Below are 24,772 nucleotides of genomic sequence, written 5' to 3'. Positions count from 1 at the left end.
ACCTAAAGTACCGTCTCTTGCTTATCCCCTCTCTCAGTCTCAAAGAAAACTCCAAACTTCGTACTTCCTGGTACATCTGCTTTGTAATTGATGTTGCTGCGCATGGTGGGTGGGTATTCATGATCTGATGAGTATTTCAACCCACTGTGTGCAGTGATTTCAATCACTTAGAACAAGAGTGCCAGGAGATAGCTGCTAGTGGTACATGGACAAAGGTCTGGTCTCTGCTGATAGTCAGCACTTACAAGGACACACAAACCAAGGCCTCCAAAATGCTAATTGTCTGTGTCAATGCAGATGGTTCACATTGATGTTGTTACACCATTGGATACCATGCCAGCATTCCCACTGTAACATTAACAGACACCATGATGTTATTTCTAAACTAACAGAGTTCTGATCCCATCTTTGCCCAAAATCCATACATGTGCATTTTCCAGTAATGATCACTTCTAGGGGAACAGGGATGAATTTAATTTGTGACTGAATTCGTAAAAAATAAATCATGTTACAATTTTGCAACACTACTGCTGACATCAAAAATCTTCCACCCGGAAAGTGATCAAGAGATGTAAACTGGTCCTTTGTCCCTACAGTTTGTATATTTTCTCAACTGTATGCCTGTGGGGTTAACAATATTAACATTTACGTAATCTGTTTACGAAATGCAATAGTGTCGCACTATTCCTTCTTATAAATGTAAATCACACAAATGAAAGGTTAACAGGCTGAAGCAACTAATATTAGAATTAAAAACTAACAAGAAGCACAAAAATTAGCAAATACTAGAAGGCTACAGGGGAGTGGAGGCACAAGCTACTATGTTCTTCCTCTTTTTAAAAAGCTCAGGCATAAGCAGTAAATAATGCCTCCTGATGCAATCATGTTAATGCAACAAACTGGCTCAATGAGTGTGTTTAGAAAACAAGGCAGAAGTTGAAATTCTGGCTACAGATAGGGAGGCCCAGCTAAGAGTGGATTTCAATTGCCATCAACTGAAAGGAGTAAGCTTCCATTGCATGGAGTGCCATTGGTTTTGTGTGGGATCTGCACATCAAGATTTAGCAGCACTACATTAATGTAAAAAGTACTTCCATTTGGAATAAGCAACACATTTCAGAAGAACTGTTATCCTGTTTCAAACTCCTGTTTTTAACTTAAGTGTCAAAACCAACACTTCTGTTAAATCCTGTAATGTAGAGATTCTCAGAGAAACTCAGAAATATTTTATACGTACAAGCAATTAACAAGAAAACAGGCGTTTACGATGCATGTTCTGGAAAACATGATCTTCTGTCAATCATAGAATGGAATAAAACAATTGCCTTCCCATCAAAGGAACAACACTATTTGTTAAATCCAGTAAATGGGTCACTTTCATTTTATAATAAAACCAGCCACCAGGGCAAGAGACTAGAAGGCACCTACAGAAATGTACAGAATCAACCCCTTCAGGAGAGAGGAAAAAATGGGTGAGGTCAGGCATTGCATCATAATTTCTAGCCACTCATCATAATTTCATTTGCTCCGAACGGTTATTATTAGTAATCTGAAGTGAACATAAAAGTATAAATCCCATGTTAACTGATACATTTGCCAGACAAAACAGTAATGTTAAAATATCTTGAGTGAACAAAATTCATGGAGAAACATTAGTAAGAAAAATCTGAACATTTTGATGTGTTGTGTATCTTTACATGTGATAAGTGGTTGTGCTTTAAGTTCAGTTACTTTCACTGAACCCAAAGAGGGTAAATTATCAGTACCTTCAAGCAGACCCATTTCACATTTCTAAAAGCAGCAGAAGTTTAAAGTGTACTAATTAATAGTGCATGATCCATCATTGTCTGGGTGTATTCTGCATGATAATTCATTTTCAAATAAACATACTGGTTGCTGACTTGCAAAATAATGCATTGGTTCAAAGGGTATTTGATATAGACAAGGCAGAGAATGGCCTTTTAAAAACACACCAACTGTTATAATGAGAACATAGAAAGCTAGGCCTTGATGGATAACCATCTGTTTGGTTTCAGGCATGAATCTCTTGTGGGAGTCATGAATTTCAGATACACCTCCCCCACCCTACCATCATCACCACATTATCACCATCACTATCTATAAATGTCTCATAGCAATCCTGACCAAACCTAGTTTGTGCAGAAACAATGAACTTGGTCAGGGAATATTACTGAAGGGCAGTGTTACACTTAAAAGTCTGGAAGGGACAAATTTACCTTAGATGGTTTGTTCTGAGAGTGAATTACCCATTTCATTTCTGTAATAGCACATGACATGAAGCAGTGTGGTTTCATTAATTTTGTGTAAAGCTTTTAAAGAATGTGTTAATACCACAGATCTTTCGCACACGCAAAAAAATGTAGATCAGGTTCCTGCCACAATGCCTTGCCTCAAGTCCAGAACATTAGGGGGAGTATTCCTAAGCAAGTGTGGGCAGGTTTGAGTGCATGCATGATGTGAGGCGTTAAATCCCCTAAAGGTGACATTGGGTCAGGATCCTAACATCATTCTGCCCACTTCCAGGTTTCACGGTGGTGAGGGGGTATTGAAGGCAAACAGGAAAGCTCCTTGGATCTGTTGGGAGGCCACCTATTTCCACCTCCATAACATCGCTCTACTTCACATGGCTCAGCTCATCTGCTACTGAAGCCCTCATCCATGCCTTAACTAAGTCATTTCTAGACTTGACTATTCCTATGCACTTTGGCTGGTCTCCCACATTCTACCCCCTGTAAACATGAGGTCATCGAAAGCTCTGTTGCCCGTGTCTTAACTTGTACCATGTCTCATTCCCCTATCACCCCTGTACTCGCTGACCTACATTGACTCCCGGTCAAGTAACATCTTGATTTTAAAATTCTCATCCTTGTTTTCAAATCCCTCCGTGGCTTTGCCTCTCCCTATCTCTGTAATCTCCACTAACCCCACAATCCTCCAAGATACCTGCATTGCTCTAATTTTGGCTTTGTGTGCATTTCCACTCATAATGCCTCCACCATTGATGGTTGTGCCTTCAGTTGCCTAGGCACCTAGCTCTGGAATTCCCTCACTACACCTCTCAACCCACTAACTTGCTTGCCTTCTTTAAGACACTTCTTAAAATCTTCCTTTTTGACCAAGCTTTTGGTCATCTGACCTAACGTCTTCTTATGTGGCTCACTGTCATACTTTGTTTTATAATGCTGCTGTGAAACACCTTTGACCTTTACGTTACGGCCACTATATAAATGTAAGTTGTTTTTGGTGTTGGAGGGAGCACTCATCTATTGTTAACTTCCTTGAGTACTTCCACCCACGCCTGTCTGTTTGGAGAGGTTGTCCTCTTCATCCCGTCCATGGGAGGGCTCACCTCACTGGAGTCCCTCAGTTCCTGTAGCAGGATCGCCAGGTAAAAGTGAGACACCTGGGATGGGGGCAGTGGGGGAGCCACACCAGGTCATCCCTCCCTTCCTTTAGTTGCTGAAGCTTCAAAAATCCAAGTGTTGCTGAGCCCTTGTAACTCATGTTCATGGCCCCTTTAATTAGAAATCCTCCCTTTCACAGAATAGACACATTACCCCGCCTGCCCTCCCTGATTGGTCGGGGAACCTGGAGGTGAGATGCCATGGCTCAGTGTAAAAGCTCTTTCACCATCCAAGTTCCCAACCTGCAAATGGTGCTGCCATTTTGGCAGGAATTAATTCCAAAAAATTCCATGCATTATTGCTGAAACATCAATTCAAAACAAATATTGGACCGGATTTCACAGTCAGCAGAGAAGTGACAGGGCTTGCTGCTAGCTTCAAGAAGAGTTGCCCACAGGAATCTAGCAAATTCTGAGATGTGGATTTCCTCTTTCCCAAAGCCAGTTTGAATATAGCATCAAGTCAAGGGGATCTTCAGGTATGTACTAAAAGTGATCTCATCAAACAACCAATCACATTGAAGTATTCCCACAGACAGCAAATTAGGAAGTAAAAACCACAGATTATCCTCCACTTTTAATTCAATTTTACAGAGAGAAAAATAAACATTTGGGATATACACATGGTATTTAGGTAGATGTTGTGTACATGGATTTTAGCAAGGCAAGGTCCCACATGTCAGATTGGTCAGGAAAGTAAAAGCCCATGGGATTCAGGGTAATGTGGCAAACTGGATAAAAGGTTGGCTTTGTAACAGGAAACAAAGGGTAATGGTCGATGGATGCCCTTGCGAATGGAAAGTTGTCTCAAGTGGTGTTCAACAGGGCTTGGTGTTGGGACCCTTGCTGTTTTTGTTATATATTAACGATTTGGATGTGAACATGAGGGGCACAATTGGGAAATTTGCAGATGACACAAAGGATTGGCTGAGTAGTGGATAGTGTAGAGGATAGCCATAATCTCAAATGATATAGATGGGTTGGTGGAGTGGGTGGTAAAGTGGCAGATGGATTTTGACATAGAGAAGTGTGAGGTCATACATTTAGGGAGGTCAAACAGTTACAGGGATTACACAATAAATGGGAATACACTAAGAGGGGTAGATGAAGTGAGAGATCTTGGCGTACAAGTACACAGGTCCCTGAAGGCAGCAGTTCAAGTAGACAAGGTTGTAAAGAAGGCACATGGAATGCTCTCCTTCATTGGCAGAGGTATAGAATATAAAAGTAAGGATATAATGTTGGAATTGTATAAAACACTGGTGAGGCCAGAACTGGAGTATTGTGTGCAGTTCTGGTCACCACATTACAAGAATGATGTAATAGCTCTGGAGAGAGTGCAGAGGAGGTTTACAAGAATGGGTTAGAAAAGTGTAGCTATGAGGAGAGATTGGATCGGTTGGGGTTATTTTCCTTAGAACAAAGAAGGCTGAGAGGTGACTTGATTGAGGTGTACAAAATTATGAGGGGAATAGATAGAGTGGACAGGATAAAATTGTTTCCCTTGGTGGGGAATTCTAGAATCGGGGACATAGATTCAAGATAAGTGGCAGAAGGTGTAGGGGGGACATGAGGAAGAATTTTTTTACGCAGAGGATAGTTGGTATCTGGAATTTGCTGCCCAAGTTGGTGGTAGAGGCAGAAACTCTAAACTCTTTTAAAAAGTACCTGGATCCGCACCTTAAGTGCTGTAAGCTGCAGGGCTATGGGCCGGGTGCAGGAAGGTGAGATTAGAAGGGGCACCTGGGTGCCCTCGGGCTGGCATGGACATGATGGGCCAAATGGCCTCCTTCTGTGCTGTAACTTTTCTATGGTTCTAATTTGAAATATCAAATAAATTTTATCATAATGGAGAAATTTGGTATCCCACAAGAATAAAATTAGTTTTCCAACATCAGAGAGGTTATTCAACAATAATACTGTTAAAATTACAGTTACTCCACATTCAACAAGGTATAACTTTTTCAAGGATTCTTAACAACAAGACTAATAGAATAAAAGGGCAAATTCTCATTGGTACTGTGATTTAAAATTGATTGCGGTCTGGAAGGCCTTCAATCGAGCGCCCTGTGAGGAATCGTTGGATCGCTGACAGCGGTTTCTAAATTTCCACGCTTAACTCTGCATGTACGGACTCCAGAAGTTGTCAGTTTCAGAGGAGTAATGATGGTGAATGTTGACGGTTTTGCCATCATAGCTACCGCAAAGTCCAGCCATTGAAAATGTGTTCATGTTTTGGTAAAGTAAAATCTCTTTCTTAAAAATTGATTTGCAAGTTAATTAGAACTCAATTATTAAGTTTTCAAGTGTTGAATATCCTCTGTCAATTTCAATATTTGACTCTGGTACCTGTAAAAATTATTTTATCACTACACAAGTTGTTAATAGTAAATATTTAATTAAGTCTGAGAATGTGTGGAGCCAGTGAGAAATCCTATTAAAAGCAGAATTCTCAAGAAGAAAAAAAGTGTTTTATTTATGTATTTTGGTGTAAACTTCTCCGATAGTTTTTAAAAGTGTTTTTGTAAAGTGAGAGTGCTGCATATATTAACATTTAACAATCTGTCAGATTGTCCTCATATCATCTGTTTGACAAATACATATCTCCGGAGGTAAGATCAACCGTGCCATTCCTCTTAGAACTGAATTTCGGATTTTAAAAATGTTCTACTCCTATTTTGAATTTCTGATTTAACATTGAATGAAAAGTGGCATCTGTACTGAATCAAACCAGTTCATTATATGGTATACTACAGAGATAAGACATTCAGAAATTTTACGTCACTTAAAGAATCTGGATGGCATGCACCAACATTAGCTAATACACAAAATGGTGCGGACCACATGTAGAATCCAGATTCTGTTCATACATTTTCTGTAGCCATCCACAGTCCATTTTATCAGTTATGGTTTTGCTCAATCCCAATTTAAAAATCCATCCCTCTGCAATTTATTAGTGATGTTGGTTACATATAATTGATTTCATTCATTTCTAGAATGTTCTTATAGTGCATTTAAGATGTGTAGTGTGGGATTATTTGAATTAAATACACATCGTTTACATTCTGATCTGTTGGAGATTGGCCACTAATGCTGAAAGGGTTTCATACACCTAAAGATGTATTTTCTAATGCCCTGCGCCATCTCCCCAGTTTCTGTCCTTGGACATTTGTAGTAGTTAGCTAGTGTAAAGGAAATATGTTATATTTACTTGTCGTGAATACTAACAGCCAATTTAAGTAAAGCAGGTTAGTGGTATATTTCAGTCATACCAGTTTACACTGTTTTAAAAAAAACTAGGGCCAGGATTTTCCATTCGTCGGGCGGGTTCGGCGGGAGCGGTCGCAGAGCCAACCACCACCTGCAATTGTCTCAGCAACGTGATTTCATGCGGGCGGGCCAATTAAGGCTCGCCCTACGTGGATCACGAGCGGCAGCACTGAGCGCTGCCTGTGCGGGCGGGGGGAGGAGGGAGAGCCGGGCCTAGCGCGCAGTTTTCGCATGTGCGCGGAAGTGTGCTTCAATCTCCCTGAGGCGTGGAGCTGCCTCAGGGAGATTGAAGCGCTTTATGAAAAAATTAATAAAGAACAGAAAAATTCAATGAAACATGTCCCCTCACGTGACCGTGTCACATGAGATGGGACATGTTAAGTTCAAATGAAACTTTTTATTTAACTTGCAATATCTTCAGGAAACCTCATCCCGCTCATGGATGAGGTTTCCTAAAAAACGTAAACGCCGCTTGGCCTTTTTGCCTGCCCGCCAACCGTAAGGTTGGCTGGGCGGTGTAAAATTCAGGTTAATTACCCGGTTAATGGCCTTAATAGGCCTATCAATTATTGGCGTGCGCCCGCTGAACAAAATATCATGCGACTTCACGACACACGTCTGACGTCATCACGCGTCATTTTATGTTCCTGCGTGTCAGGCACGTGCCCACACATCGAATGTAAAATTCTGGCCCTTGGTTTCTTCCGTGTGCAATGATTTAAGTTGGACTTTGACTAATTATGGACTTTTGAGTATAATCATTTTTGTAATATTCATGTTCTTGTGCTTAGTTGCTGCTTCTGGCTTTAATCAGCTCTCTGTCCTCAATTCCAGCATAGAACAGATGGAGATTACTTTATCACCATTGTATATACAAGATAAGGTTCTCACTAGAATAAAGTGCATGTGTAGCACCAGTTTTATAAACAATACAACTAATTGTGTACATCACATACGCTTTGTAGTCTTTGATTACTGACATTATTTTGCAAATATCCCAGGCAACTCTTTGTACTCTTAATACCGAATTTGCAACTTCTGCAAATAGCTTCAGATGTTTGCTGTTCTCCAGTGCACTTAAATGGACTCCAATATTCAATCAAGTGCAAGAACATTTTTTTTTAATTAACACACAGAGCTATAATGATATATATTATGGCTGAATTTTTGTCAGATTACACTTCTGTGATGCACCTCGGGATGTTCTTCTAAGACACTAAATAAATGCAACTTGTTGACATATACAGCTAACCCATTTAAACCAATCAGTTTTAAGTAAACAAAACTCCACAGCATCTTCCCTTTATACTGACTAACACCTACCTCAAAGTCATTTCAAAGGTAAATATACATAATGCATGGATATCAAAAAATGTTGGGAGCTTAAACTGGTTGAGGTTGACAGAGTAAATTATAGATTAAATTATGAAAGGATCAAGCTTGCTGGACTTAATGCCCTTTTTGTGTGATTTCATTTCCAAGGTTTGGGAATTTCAGGAAATCAAATGAACAATGTGCATATTGATGCAGTCCAGATGTTACAGTTTCCTATGCTTAGTAGAACCGTATTAAAAAAAAGTCCCATTACAAATAACAAAACCAAATCGCAGACATTTTGCAGCTAATCATTTAGTACTTGGATAGCCAAATAGACATCTTTGAAGTGCACACTTAATTAAAAGGGGGCTGTCAGCTATGATTGATTTTAGTGCAGGAATGAATTGTGGTTCCCAAGCGCATTTGCCTGAAGAGCAATTGGGATGTACAGCTAGCATATAATTACTGAAATACTAATGCACACAACCAAATTCAATCATCTTTGAAACAGGACTGATTTTATCGTGTGCATGTAAGTATTCCTTTCCTGAAGAACCTGACAATACTTAATACAAAGCAGGTCAAGTATTATATATGTTAGCGGCTGGGACTTTTTTTAAATATATAAGTCACAGATTAAAGAACCATGGTAATTATGATGCTTCCATGCAGTGGCAGGAATAGCAAACCTGCATCACTGTTGTACCACATACAGACACTACATGCCAAATCATTTCAAGTGTCACACTTGCATGCTCTGTAAAGCTAATTTTTTTAATGAAACAACTACCCTTACTTGCACAGGAATAACATGATTAGCTGTCTTTATGTATTCATTCACAGCTACCCTAGCCCATGGCTAGTAAATATCTAGCTGAGAGAATGAAGTTCGCAGCATGAGAGTCATGTTCCCTGTGGCAAAGTGTTTTCAAATATATTAACTATGAAAATGAGTTACTGTAAATAAACAATCACTGGCTTTCAGATGGGAATTCCAGGCAACCAGTATTTTCTCTTTGCAATTTTTCTTTTACCTCCTCCTCTCACTGGCCCCTAGATGGTAATCAACAATAAATCTAATTTCCTATTTCAAAGACATATATATTTAATTGATTACCTTGTGTCATGACTGGAATTGTTGCCCTTCCCTGTTTTCCACCCCCACCCCCAATGTATTATGCCACATTACGATTTAAACGATTTTAACTCAGGCCTCCTGAACAACGTAATGGCTTTCAGTAAGCATGTGTCTTATGGTCACCTTTCATCACTGTGACGTGAGGAAGAAATTTCATTTTTCCAGTCATTATTCGAAATGGTAGCATAATGTGGTAGACAGAGCAAGAATTCTGAATTAAATACTTTTAAAACAAACATCAAAATACTCAAAACAAAAGTTTAAATGTTGCACTCTTGTTACTTGACAATGACAAAGAAAAACCAATCCACTCTGCTATCATGTACAGATTTGAATAACTTAATCTTTCCAAAGGGAAGATTTTAAAAAAATGTTCCTTCCCACTTTTCCTTCTGCAGTCTCCCTACATTGTATACCATCTCCAATAGAAAAGGGCCATGAGAACACAGTTTAGTGAGATTCATCCTCCAGCCCAACCTCTTCCCCTCCTTTGCCCCCGCCCAATTAGGAAGTTCTCCATCTTTATTATATCATTCCTAAGATCAATAGCTCCATCCATGGGAGTTCATAGATTTATACCTATTCTTCTACCACAAGAATGGCAATTTAAAAAGCAACTTACATAATTAATAGTTTTTCATGAAATGTGAAAACATTTAAGTTAGATGCTTGGAATTATAAACAACATGTAAATCAGTGTTCCTCACATCCAAAAGCAGAATACTGCAGATGCTGGAAACCTGAAATAAAAACAGAAAATGCTGAAAATACTCAGCAGGTCAGGCAGCATCTGTCGAGAGAGAAACAGGTTGATGACCTTTTCATCAGAACCTTTCTGATGAAAGGTCATTGACCAAAACATTAGCTGTTTCTCTCTCCAGAGATGCTGCCTGAGTATTTCCAGCATTTTCTGTTTTTATTTCTCACATCCATGTTATTCATTTTAGTCAGAAGAGTGAGACGATGCAGATTATGGATAGCTCAACAAATATTGTCACTGTCTCTAGTTGGCTAACATTTGAGAAGGTAGAACAAAGTCCTGCTTTCCCTCTCATCAATACAGCCAAGTCTGATGAGAATCTCTAATGAAGAATCCCAAATATGAATAACAGATGAGACTTCACCTTCTAATCAAGTCCCAATTTTTGACATTGTAACAACTGGCAGCATTGAGAAGGGAATGAGATTACTGGTTCATTTTAAGCTGTGACACTCACTTCCATGTATAGCTGATATGCTTCCAGGGTACATAGTGTTATATGTTCAATACCCCAATATTAAAATATGACTTCAACAAAGAACTAGCTATTGTGTTCTAGGTTGTAATCTTGACCTGAGGTGTCATACTTCAGTAAGGCAGCCTGTTTATTACAGCTTAGTGCTCTTTTGTGCAAAATAAATGATCAATTACTCTCTCTCATACTTTGAAGTTTAATTGTATTGGTGAAATAATCACTGTGACATTAGGTTGCAAATACAGCTCCAAGATGCAAACCATTTTCCAATTTGTTCCATTTTTTTGAATTTTTTCAATCATTTATTAAAATCATAATTAAAATTTATTTTTGACATTCGATGAGAAATGATTGAAGTTTAAGGGGTGCTGAGACCTACCAAGACCAAATGAGCCAGGACCACTGACACTTTGCGAAGTTTGGATGCTTGTCGATGTGTAAAGACCAGTCACCAGTAAGCCATCGAAGTATGTGCTGGTGGAAATAGTCACTGAAATACATAAAAATAGGTTTGATCCATTAATGATTGTGAAATCAGACAAGGCAGACAATATAAATCATTAGGAGCATATTTTGGGATGCAATGGTCTCACCTAGGCCTACTGCAGACACAATAGTTATTCAGTGCAACAGCTGATCATGTGTTCAACTCAGCAAGATCACAAGATACATGATTATTAAGGGTTGTCACATCATCTCTTAGTCACTATGTGTGCTGAACCAATGTTACTAGATTAGCTAGACAGCAATCAGTGATGGTAACCATGCCCCTCGAGTATATTATGTACAGAATACTACAATGAACAAAGATACATGCAAAAGATAAGTTACTACTGCCTTATACAGTAAACGTGGATGCTTATTTTAAAATCTACAACAGAAATCCTGATAACAACTACACTGAAGAAAATTTAGTTTAAATTAACAGTGAAATGTTCATTAGATAGTACAATTTTTATGAAGAAGAAATTAAAATCCACATTAAAGTGAGCACTGGCAAGACCAAATTAGGCTGGTTAAAACAGTACCTGTTTGATCGGCTATGTAGTCTTTAGAGAGCACGTTTGTTGCCTAACCAACATCTGTTACATGATTCCATTGATACTTCTTTTGCTGTTTTAGTCTGTTTGTAATTTTCCCTCCTTACCCAAACACTTTTGCTGACCCTAGCAATATGTTTTCTAACTTTTTAAATGATTTTTTCCCAGCTCTAGGTAAGGGTATGACGCTGAATTGTCGATTATCTTTTATCCACACGTTAATCAATCTGTTCAGTATTTCTTGCTTTTACTGTTTCTGTTTCAAATTCTTAGCATTTTCAATAGTTGCTTTTTAAATTATTGAGCAGGTGTTCACACAGCATGTAGGTTCCTGGAGCTGGGAGGATCAGCAGTCATAGTGACAAACCTAGTAAAGAGTACATGCTTTTTATGAATGAACCATGGAGCTCATGGGAGACACCTAACCGGGGAAGGAGGAAGGTCTTAATTATAATTTTTAACCCATTTTTCCACAGAAATGATCTGTGTATTTAAGTTACTCCATGGCTTCATTCCATCCCTATAACTTTCTCCAGCATTACAACCTTCCCTTTCCCCAGCATTATTTTGCTTTAACTCGAGCTTCATATGCGTCTCCCATCCCTTCATCCTATTTGTGGCTTTGCTTCAAGCATTCCTCCTCTAAATCCCTTGACCTCTCAACCTCCCTTTTTTATATTAAGGCCATCCTTAAAACCTCTCTGGCCAAACTTTCTAACTTCTCTTTCTTTGGTTAGGTGCTTGTTTTTCTTAATCTCTCTGTGAAGCATCTCATTTTTTAAGATGTTAAAGGCACAGTATAAATGCAAGTTGTCGACTGTAAAAGACTGGAGAGGGACCTATGTATGTAAGCAAGATGGGCAGATAGACAGCAGATACAGTTCAATGTTGATAAATTAATATATAAGTAGGAGCAGAAGTAGGCCATTTGGACCCTTGAGCTCGCTCCAGCATTTAATAAGATCACGACTAATCTGATTGTGGCCTTAACTCCACTTTCCTGCTGGTCCCCAAAAATTCTCGACTCCTTTGTAGATCCAAAAAATCTGCCTAACTCAGCCTTGAATTTATTCAATGCTGCCACAACCTCCACAACTCTCTTGGGTAGGGAATTCCAAACATTAATGACCATCAGAGAAGAAATTCTTCATCTCTTAATTGGAGATCCCTAATTTTGAAACTGTGCCCCCTTGTCCTATAATACATTTTGCAAATGAAAGAAAGAAGTGGCCAGATTTTAAAGTAAGTAGAGGGATAGGAGGACTTAGGAGTACAGATACAAATGGCATTAAAGATAGCAACAAAATTAGATAAGGCCATGAAAAAAGCAAAATCCTTGAATTTCTATCTGGACGTATACAATTTAAAGGGAAGGAGGCAATGTTGAACTTAGCTGAAGTTTGCTTAGTTGAACTTTACGTTCAGCTCATCCAAAACTGCCCAAACCTTATCCAACAGCAATAACATTCACCCATCACTTCTCACCATCTACAATTGGCTCTTTGTCCCAGAGCACCTCAAATTTTAAATTCTCATCCTCATGTTTAAATCCCTTCATTGTTCATCCCTTAATAACTCTGTAGCCTCAACTAGCCCCATAACCTCTACCTGTATTATAAACCATGCGCCTTTGGCCTCTTGTGCCTGCTGCTTCTCCCCTCAACCCACCCCACCTCTGGCTATGCCTTAAGATGCCTAGGCACCATGGTCTGGAAATTCTTCCCTGAATACCTCCATCCTGCTCGCCTCCTTAAAACCTAGCTTTTAACCAGGCTTTTCATTATTCCTCCCTACATCTCCTTCTTTGCTTGATGCTCATCTTTTGATTATGCCTCCGTGAAGTGCTCTGGGATGTCGTTCTATATTTAAGGTGTTATATAAAATTTGTTATTTGTTGTCAGTGGCAAAGGCAGGAAATTTATTGAGGCTTGTTGGGATGAGAGCTAGCAGACCAAAAGGTCTGTTTTCCAATTAAGGATTTCACAATAAGATTCAAATAGAAAAAAAATTAGTTCTACCAAGACAAATAAAGAAAATCAAAAGACAGTTTTGTCAGACTAAACTCTAAAGCACAAAGGCCGAGTGCTGATTACGTGTTGCTAGTCTATCAATAACATTGCTAATACTCAGCGTAATATCCTAGCAAATATTTAGAGGCGCAAGTCCCCTAATCAGCTTTCATTTGTCAAATTATGGAACTGTTTAGCTCTAGGAGAACATCTATTACTTGTGTTCTATCAAATAATTTGAGGCATGTTCTTTCAAAAGGAGTGATCCTAGAGTTTTGAGGGTTATCTGAATGCCCAGAACACTCCCCATACCTACATCTGTAATTGTAGTAGATGTCTTAGGATGTTACTGGGGATGAGGGGCTATAATTATGAAGGTTGACTTGAGAAATTAGTTTCTCTTTTTCTATTGATGGTAAGAAGATTAAGGAATGGGCCAATAGAGGTACCCCAAATTACAACAGATTATAGTTAGGTAAATAGTGATAGATTGTTTCCATTGATTGACAAGACATCAGCAAGAGGGCATAAATCCAAGGTAATTTCAAAAATAATTAAAGGCAAGGGGTAGAAAACATTTATTTACCTAGAAGATGGTTAGAAGGTAGAACTGTCTTCTACAAATTATTGTTGTAACAGAGTTCAAAAAACAATTCAAATAATTCCTTGAAAAAGCAGAACATTAAAGGTTTGGGGAGGAGAAAGAGCATGAGATTCGAGTAGGTTCATGTGGAGAGAAACACAAGTTTGATGGATGAAATGGCTCTTACAATGCTGCAATATGCTATGGGGTAGATCTTGACTTCATGTGATTGATTTCAATAGGAATAAAAATCAGGGAGGTGTAAAACAGGCTGCCAACTGCTTTCACCTGTTTTACACTATCGCACAAAGTCAAGATCTACCCCGGTGTATCCAGAAACACAGAAATTTCATTGCTTAGTGTCACTTAATAGCTAACAAGAATAGTGTGAATATAAAGTGAAAGATTGTTAATATTCCAGGTATGTGAGAAAGTGATACCTTCAGAAGTGCAAGCAGCATGGTTTGAGATTAACATAAATGCTGGAAATCTGTCTGCTGTTCTTCGTTTATTATGCATTTGTTTGCAGTAGAATGACAGAGGCACTTTCAGACGTTTAGACTTTCACAATAACACATACTGACACTTGTTCCTATAACCTGGTTGAGGCAGCAGAAAGTATAGGAATGCAGCCTTCATGTTAGAAAACTAAAGCTAATAAACTAGATTGGAATTCAATTTTACCATTAACTGGGCTGATGACTCAGGCAACAGGTTCCACTATAGAGATTAATGAAATTACTAGTCAGACATTGGAAGACGACATATGAAACGAACCATGCTTTTTCAATTCAATAACCTTTAATGTAACTTTTCTCAAAACAGGCGCAGTTAAACACCTTTAATGCAAAGTTATGGAAGCGACAATCGAGATTATTCTTCATATTATGAATTAGCCCTTCAATTAACTATACTAATGAAATAATTATTTATAACAGAACTCCTGTTACAATCATTACATACAGAATCAGAAGTTGCATAAGTTCTGCTTGGTTCAAAATTATAGCATGAGAATGGTGTCAAAATGTACCCTGCACTCTGTTAGTTGCATCCCTCGTTTATGCCATTACCATGTAATGTTCTAACTGTGAAATGCTTTTTATGTTGCCCCATTATTAGGTCTGACTTTGAAAACTGCAGCAATCCAACTTGTACTATGTTGTTAACTTTTAATTTACCTGTAGAGCAGGTGGGATGGGCAAAATACTCATTCCACCTGACTGGTGGCTGCAACAGCAGGCTTGATCCATTGTAGTAATTGGGTCCCATTTAAATTTAATCAGTGATATACCAGCAATAAGTGAATGCCGATAGGCAGCTTCCCAATTGGAGGATGTGGGAAATTATGGTAAATAAAGGCCAGGCGAGATGATCAGCCAGGGAGGGTGGGGACTGGGACTGGGACGGGGACTGGGATTGGGACGGGGATGGGGACTGGGACTGGGGATTCAATCTCTCTGGGGTTTGTAGCAGCATTCTTACTATGTTTTTTGAAATAGCCTTCTTAAAGGACCACTAGTTAAATCGCTTCTTGTCAAGTACCAATAAGTATAGCATGCCTGACATACACTGTGTCCTTTTACACTTCAAAATTGCATTGGGTTCCTATAGACATCATAGAGCCCTGTATTACATAAACCAATAAGGTGCCTGCCTGCTTCCAGCAGGTACCCGGTTTCAAAATGGCAACAGCTGAAACAGCAGCAGGAACAAGGCCTTTGTACTTTGCAACATTTTTTTTACCGCATTCCCACCCTCTTCCCACCCACTGGTGAAGACAAATATCAGCCCCTGAAAATCTAATTTACCGCAATTTCAAACATTTTCTTCTACTTGCTTTTAATTTTGGAATTCTCAAAAAGCTTGAGTACTTCCCAGGGGTTCAAGTTAAGTTGTGAAATGAATGCTGGAGTACGGGGTTGTTCTGTCATTTGGCTTTAATCCAATCCTGAAGTGCTGTTAAAAAAAATGTGTAGCATTTTGCAGTCTCGGAGTGGGATCTTTTAGTTATTTGAGGGCATTCCATAGCCCGCGTGCTTGATTCTAAAGAGCGCTAGTCAAATCTTTATAACAGTATTGCATATTTCCACAAAATACCCTGTCAGAGGTCTTGGTATAAGTCATGCTCCATTGCAGCTCTGCATATTAAGAGGAGACACTTTGCACCTGCAACTAGAGACTGGCAAATGTTCCGAAAAAAATGACAATATAGAAATTAGATTGCTTAAGTTACAATCAGCACTGAGTACATTTTATAATCATAAGCATTCTGAATTGCTAAGCTTTTCCTGATATTAAAGAAAAATAAAAACAATTCCATTTAGTTATATTAGCAAATAGCTGAAACCAACATAACAAGCAGAGCTAATCACCTGTATACAATGAGATGATTACTCAAAAGTTACTTTTTACTCAAAAGAGTTACAATGAGATGATTGGAGGATGGGAGTCATGGTGTACTGGTGGCGCCATTACCATCAGGGGGGGCCATGGAGCATCCGTCAAGGAGGGCGCCCCCACTCATCCCTCTTCAGGAACCTGCTGGGAGGCTGCCAGGATTTACCTGATGGTCACCCCATGCAGCGACGCGACATAGGCAAAATGCCCAGAGGCAGGAAGTGGCCCTTAATTTGCCAGTTAATTAGTTCAATTGGCTGCCCATCAATGAGCTTGGAAAATTCAGCCCATAGTGTCACCTAAACACTGCTCGTTGATATAGCTGGCCTTCTCTTCTATTTGTTAACCAACATTAGTGGTGTCCTGCACCATGGCATCATTTTAGTTTCTCAATTTTTAATAAAATGTAGAATGTAAAACTGCAGAGTTCTGATCTTACAAAACAATCTTCAAACATAACTTAGTGAAAATCTAGAAGCTCTGAAACTCTTTTTCCAAGATTAAAGTGCTGGTGGGCTGCGTGGGGCTGAACTAGGTGCTGAGACTTTGAACAATAAACATTTTATCACACGCAGTTTTATTTTAACTTTTCACATGTTTTTGAAAAAAACACTTCAGCCTCACAAGCTCTTATGTCCAATTCTAGGTGACATCAATGATGGAGAGGTCAGATGAATATCTGCCTTTTATAGTTAAGAGAGATTTAATTTTGCTATTGGATTATGGAGAGAAATAAAGGAGAAAATCAGGAATAAAAGTAGAAAGCTCAACATTAAAGTTAGACTTCATAAATAACTAAAATAATAACATTACCATAATAATGATTTATTACTTACCTGAGGATTGAATAGCACTTTCCTATAACTTTGTCCCAAAATTTCAATTGTTTCTTTCATTCTCTTAAAGAATAGACTATATTAGGTATCAGCCTTGGTTCAATGGCGGCACTCAGAATGTAGTAGGTTTAACCCCTATTCTTGAATCTCACTTCAGTGCAGTACTGACAGCGTGCTGCAATGTTACAGGTGCTGTCTTTCAGATGAGACGTTAAACTGAGATCCCAGAGGGCTATGATGAGACAGAGAGACACAGTGCAATGAGTCTGGGATTGATACAGGGCTATGATGAGCGAGGGACACAGTGTAATGAGTCTGGGATTCATACAGGGCTATGATGAGAGAGAGAGAGAGACAGTGGAATAGATGTGGGATTGACACAAGGCTATGATGAGAGAGAGACACAGTGGAATGAGTCTGCGATTGATACAGGTCTATGTTGAGAGAGAGAGAGAGAGACAGTGGAATGAGTCTGGGATTGATACCCATCTGTCCTCTCATGGACATTTATGATCCCATGACCAACGGTCCCTCTAAGCAATACTGCCACACAGTAACCCAGAAGTTTCCACCTCGGCTACACAAAAGTCTTCCCCTCTAAGTTACTGCTTCTGCACAGCTGAACAAAAAAATTTAAAGGAGCTGTGCACTTAAATAAATCAGCTACACACCCAAAATAAAAGGGATCATTGCACATGACACTCTCCAAAGAAGAGCAGATGAGTTCTCCCAATGTCCTGGCCAATATTTTTCCTTCAACCAATATCTCTAAAACAGTTCAGCCAGTCATTTAACATATTGTTGTTTGTGGGACCATGCTGTGCGCAAATTGCCCACCCCATTACAATAGAGACTACATTTCAAAAATACTTAATGGTCAGTGAAGTGTTTTGGGACATCCTGAGGATGTGAAAGGTGCTATATAAATGCAGGACCTTTTTATTTTGTTGAAAATTCACCAACAGGCAGGAAATTGGCATTGCCATTGCAACTCTCAAATGCGTACCTGTGCGGGTGGGCTGCTTGGGGCTGAACAAGATATTGAAACTTTGAACAATCCGGTTTAGCTTTGTTACAGTGATCGGGGGAGGGATGGAGTCAGTGGCAAAACCAACGATGATAGTTTAGGACTGCCCAACTGTTAGCTGGAGGAAGTTACGCCTCATCCAAAACTGAATGCCAAACATATAGTCTCATAGTTCAGAGCAGTGGAAGGTTTAAGAGACACAGAGGTAGAGCTGTGTGTCACGAGTGCCATTGTGGGAGCTGAGCTCATAGCTGGGATGATGTCACCAAGGAATTGCTATTAGATGAGAAAGTGGAGAGGGATAAGGATAGTTCATTGGGTGATTCCAGATGTAACCATGTGGAGGTTGGGGTACAGAAGCAATTATTAAAGATAGTCTATGATCAGATTGGTAAGACTGGAACCAAGCAAGGACAGTCCTATTAAGTTGGACAATGGAGGAGAATGGAGGACAGTCACAGTTGTGTACTGTTGGCTGAGAAAGTTCATATTCAATACTTACTCAACAAATTACTCTTACTCTTAGATTGCATTTTTATTAAACATTGTAGTTCTCATTGTTAAGAGTGCAAATTATTTGCTTTGGGATTATACTGTTACTCACAAAACTGAAAATAAAACGTTATTCAAAAAGAATAACAGTTAAAATGCAATTTATTGCCTCCTCACTGGAATGTTACAGACAATTAATATTTCACAATTTTTTTTTGATTTTTAGATTATGTGGGTACCACTACAGTGCATATCTTGCTTAGTTTTTCTAAAAGATGCAGTAAACTCCAGTTTAATAGATTCAGGATGTGTTCTAGAATAACAGCAGCTGAACAATATTAAACATTGCTGATTTTTGATTAGGTGAAATTGCCTCTGGCAGTTCCTGTCAAAAGCTAATAAAACTCTTCACAGAAAAGTTGTTTTCAACACACTAATCATATCAAGTCCTGCAATTAGTATGGTAGACCTTGTCGATTTGATGAAACTCAAATTTTTGTATGTCTTTAATAAATGTAATTTGTTGAAATTGGAAAGGTTAATTATTCTTGAGGGAATCTAGCTTATTGAAATTCTTAATATAACTCATTCATTTTATTATTTATGAACAAATTAAAATCAGACCAGCTTATTTTTAATTTAGATACAGTTACGCTGGCTCTTGTAATCAAGATATATCGAGTACTAACAAATTACTCTGATTACTCTGTTTATTGAGGGGCCTTTAAACTGGGCAGAAATAAGTCATCAAAGAGTAAGTGAAGGTACTGTAGCTTTGCTTGTGTCACCTTTTCCATGAAAAGTTTTGGAAATCAAATCTACTGTTGCTATCCTACAATGGATCTAATTTTCAAAAGTTTTGGGGGACAAAAAGGGGACACAATCACAATGTCTATGTCTGTTGTGAGTTTTTCGATCAATCCAAAGCTATGCAGTTTCAGAGCACATGACAACTTTTGCTAACTTCTGCATCCTTGCAGAATTCCACTGAAACGAATACAATGAACGATCCAAACCGTTCACTTCATTAATACAAGGCTCTTTAGTGTGTTGACCTAGAAATGTAGCACTTTGTAAACATCAAGTTACGTAGAAGGCTAATGGTATGGTAGGTTGATTTACCAGCTTGCTGAGCCAGTTTGAACTTTGTCTGTCCATGCAGGTCTGGGTAAGCACTTGCAGAATGGCTCAGGCTTCGAGCTTCCTGTCCTGTCAGGGGCTATGCACAGAAAGGAGTAGCTGAGCAAAGCTTTCTAATGCAAATATTAGCAACAAGGTAAGCAGAATTGAACTACAAACCTTTTAGAAATCAAATAAATCCATGATGACATTTGCTACATTTAAAACAAAAGTCTGTCAGAAGGGAAATATCACAGGGCATGGGTTTTCTTTTAAGAAAACATATATTCCCTGTAGACTCACACCCCAAATTCTCAGATATGTTGCAACAAAAAGTTAATTTGTGGAACTATACTTTTAAAAAAAAGTTTTGAGTTTGCAGTCTGGTAATATTGAGGCATCCATCAACAACATGTAGATATTTAATAAAAATATGACTGATTTTTAACTAACTCAAAGGCATCCTTTCATAAAATCCCAGGATTAATCGCAAACCGATTTGAGCTGCACAATAGACTAAACCAGTGAATTGCACTGACTGTATAATAATTCAAGACTCAGTCCATTCTGGAAATGAAAGGAGAAGGTTTCTAAATAAAAGACATACTTACTTATTTATGAAGGTAGTCTTGTAAAATATTGTGGAAGAGACGAGTGGGATGTATGCTCTTTGTCATTACTAAAAAGTTTTGATGACAATGTGAAAAATTAGAGTAAACCTAGGGCAGAATTTTACGGTTTCCTGCTGGCAAGTTTGAAGGCAGGAGGCTTGTAAAATGCAGCACATGGCCCATCTGCCACCTACCTGCCCAGTCTCCCATTTTACAGGGGGCAGAAATGTCAGGCAGCCTGCCCATCCTTGGACCTATTGAGGCCCTTAAGTGGCCAATTATGTGCCTCATCCTACCCTGTCACTATTTTATCTGTGGCAAGAGGAGGTTTATGCCGAGCAGTAGACCGGCAGCTTCAGTGGACTGGTGTCAGGCAAGAGGTTTGGGGGGATGGGGGTGAGGGTGAGGGTACCTTCTTTGGGGTTCCCTGTACTCGGAGTCACCCCCCTCCCCAACCAGGTCATAAGCATCATTAACCCCCCACCCCCTGAAACTCTATGCTCCAACCCCCTCACTCCCCTCGTGGGGGCCTGCCAGCCAGACCCCACCGATACCCCAGACTTACCTTCAGTCTGGCCTCCATTAGCTCCTCTTCTTTGGGGACTGCTTGTGGTCCCAGCAGTGACCAACGCTTGGACCTGGTGCTGCTAGGGTTACAAAGCTGTCAGCCATCCGATTAGCTGGCAGCGCTCTAAGGTGAGATCTCCTCCTAAAATGGGAGCGGAAGTCTCCCCCTTATCCAATTAACATTCTAATGAATGTTAAATGGCTGTGGGGAAAACAGTATCGGCGGGGATGCATTCCTTGCTGACTCTTCAGGTGGCAGGGTGGGAAACTCTGCCATCTGAGAAATTCTGATGAATTGGTTTAAATGCCATCTAATTTAAGATTGTATTACATTTTCCGAGATACCTTTTAATTTTTAACAAAATACCCTGCAATTGGGGAGCTATCCCCTTTCAAGGACACTGACTTTTATATCCTTCTTACTGTAATAAAAAACATTATATGAACTCTGGAGGTAATTTTCACCATCACCACTTGAGCAATAAACTTACCCAGTATAGAATCCACCTGATTTACATATGTGACATGAAAAAGTTACTTTATAACAAAACAAAATGGTTGTAATTATCACATGACAGACTTCTGCTTCAGAATGATGTGCAGGTCCTCAATATAGATTATATCTAGTAACATTTCCTGAAAAGGTCAGATGATAATTTTAATTTTTAAAATGTTTAGAATAATTTACATTTATACAGTGTTCCTCATGTGGATGTTAGACTCAATGCAGTGAGCAAGAAGTAATTTCAGAAAAGAAGAGAAAATGAAACAAAACGTGTGCTTAAAAGTTGTTACTTGGGGAGAAGTGGTCAGTGAACAAGAAATTATTTTAAGAAAGAAAGAAAATATGAAACAAAAGGTTATAGCAAGGTAAAATGGCTTTGGAAAATAGTTCTGGAAAAACTTGATTGAGAACTGGTAATAAACCTGATGTAAAATGCAAATCAAACAAGCTTGAATTGATAACATCTAAAAGGTAACTTGTGTTTATTCAACAAAGTCAGGGGTAGAGGTGTCAAGTAAACAATTAGGGGTTTTCTCTTAGCTTTGTAATGGAACCAGACGGTCTACCCTTACTTCAATAGAGAATGTAAATTATTTATGTAGCTCCTAGGTGAAGGAAGCTAAAAGTTAGCAATTTTGGGGGGAAAGGGTCATAAAACTCCATTAAGATATACATTATTCGTATGGGTTACAGAATCTAAGAGTTGCACTGAAGGTAAAATAATTAGTTTGCATTTCTGCTTGAACCATCCCCATGCATGCTACGTTGTTATGGAAGAAGGGTCCTTTGTTTAATTTATCTAGGTGTTTCTAACAGAAGGCAGTTGCAATTTTGGTCGTGTCGTCTGCAGCTCAGAGTCGTGAGGAAAAAAAGGAGATGAACGTTAGTCAGGCCTGCATCTTGAACAGAGAAAATACTAACTTTATCGTTCACCACACAGAATGCAGGTGGGGGCTGCAGCTCAGATTTGAATTTGTGAGGGGCAAAGAAGCTGGAAGATTTGCCTAGCTCGAAGCCAGATGAGGAAATATACGGTGGTCCTCACAGTGAAAGGCACTTAGCCTTGTGGCAGAGAGCAGATAGCTTGGAGAATGCTGTGAAGCCTAAGTTTGAGTTAAGAAGTCCACAGTCATGAGACTTTGAAGAGAAATTGGAGAAAAACTAATGGAAGGATCCCCTCGAAACTTCATATCTTGGAGAAAGTTGGAATACTGAGCAGAATTAAAGTGAATTCTGGAGGACCTTTGTGTTGGTCCCAGGAAAAGTGAATGTAGTTGGTCCCAGGAAAAGCAAATGTATCTTTAAGGTCCTTGTAAAGTATAAGGGAGCTCTTGCGGGGGGTGGCGGGGAGTAACAAGTAGAACTGAGTTTATAAGATAAGTCTTTATAAGCTACAGTGTTAAATTAGTGTGCCTGCTTTGTTTAATTTCTCTTTAATGTTTGTTTTTGTTTAAAAACATGAAATCTTGCGGCATAATTTCTTTCAGTTAATTACTGGGTGTTCAGATTTCTCTTTAAATGTTAACAGTTCCTAATAGAACCGTAACAATAGTGGGGATGTAAAGTTGATAAGTTTTCCCAGATAGGCTGGAGGAAGACCATGGGAGGCTTTAAACAGGGATTAGGATCTTGAAGTCAATTTGCTCATGAATCAATGGAGTTTGGCAAAGGATGGATCAGGTGCGGGTGGGTAACACTGGTTTACAAGATTTTGTGAAGCAGAGGAACTGGTTGCAGAATTCTGGATTAGCTGAGTTTTGTGAAGAGAAGGATAGGGAGACTGATAAGAAAAAATAAAAGAAAAAACAAACTTCCAATTATATAATTCCTTTCATAACCTCATGACATCCCAAAGTGCTTTACAGCCAGTGAGATAATTTGAAGTGTAGTCATTGTTGTAATGCAGGAAGCACAGCACCAAACTTGCACACAAGGTCCCACAAACAGCAATCAAAGAAGTGACCAGATCATCTGTTTTAGGTGTAGGTTAGGGGGTCATGATACTCAGTGTACTTCCTTGCTATTTTTCAAACTGTGCCACAGGATCTTTCACATCCATTGGAAAGGGCATACAGGCGCTTTTGTTTAACATCTCATCTGAAAGACAGAACCTCAGACAATGCAGCAATCCCTCAGTACTGCATTGAAGTGTCAGCCTAGATTATGTGATCAAGTCTCTGAAGCATGGCATGAACCTACAAGTTCTGGGTTAGAAGCAAGAGTGCTACCTATAAACTGAGGCTGACATCTTGAATTTGAAAATTTGATGTGATAAAGGAAGGTGAAATTTAAGGGGCTGTCAGTTAAGGAAAGGTCTTAATCAGGCAATGTTCAGGAGTTTGAAGAAGGCAGTCTTCGTAAAGGGTTAGACTAGACATGGGGTTTAAGCTCGAGTTTAAAATTAAACAAACTGTGCATCCCCTTTTTTCTAATAATAATTTTAAAATATATATATATTTTTCTTTTCCCACCTATTTCTATTATTATTTTTAAAATTTATTTCCATCCATTGTTTTATCTCCACCTTTTAGCCTATTTCGATCCCTTCCCCACACCCCACCCCCACTAGGGCCATCTGTCACTTGCTCATCCTGCTTTCTACCCTTAATGTCACCATTAGCACATCCTTTAGCTAATATCACCACCGTCAGCACCCCTTTGTCCTTTGGTTTATGACATCTTTGGCAATCTCTTCTTTGCCTCCACCTATCACTGGCCCTCTATCCAGCTCCAGCTGTCCCACCCCCCTTAAACAGCTTATATTTCACCACGTTTCTATTTCTCTTTAGTCCTGATGAAGAGTCATACGGACTCGAAACGTTAACTCTGTCTTCCTCTCCACAGATGCTGTCAGACCTGCTGAGATTTTCCAGCAATTTTTGTTGTTGTTTCAGATTTCTAGCATCCGCAGTATTTTGCTTTTTATTAAACTGTGCATCAGAATGAGTGAGAAGCTAGGACGATTGGCAGTCAAAACAAAGTGTTCAGGTAATAGTTGAATACAGGTTTGATGTTGTTGACATTAAGCTGTAGGAAATTTGGTCTCACTCAAGACTGTTGGACAGAAAAGGGAATAGCACAGAAACAATACTAGACAATGATGATGGCAGGGAGGTAGAGGTTAGGTGTCATTGGCACACAACTGGAATCTGCTTGTGGATGGTGTCACCATGGGACAGCACATTGCTGACATACAGGAGGG

At 39.1% G+C, this 24,772-nt stretch overlaps 1 protein-coding gene across 5 annotated transcripts in view; it reads right to left on the bottom strand.

Annotated features, from left to right (window-relative positions):
* The window catches only part of reln (reelin), a 366,824-nt gene that overhangs the window by 325,124 nt on the left and 16,928 nt on the right, over positions 1-24,772 (bottom strand). For all 5 annotated transcript variants that reach the window (XM_078553223.1, XM_078553220.1, XM_078553221.1 and 2 more), the window contains one exon: positions 10,764-10,874. In XM_078553223.1, the coding sequence (XP_078409349.1) occupies positions 10,764-10,874 (111 nt within the window). The remainder of the gene's footprint in view (positions 1-10,763; positions 10,875-24,772) is intronic.

The sequence above is a fragment of the Cetorhinus maximus genome, chromosome 12, assembly GCF_964194155.1.
Source record: "Cetorhinus maximus chromosome 12, sCetMax3.hap1.1, whole genome shotgun sequence".
NCBI classification, from domain to species: Eukaryota; Metazoa; Chordata; class Chondrichthyes; order Lamniformes; family Cetorhinidae; genus Cetorhinus; species Cetorhinus maximus.
This window is presented reverse-complemented; position numbering and strand designations above follow the sequence as displayed.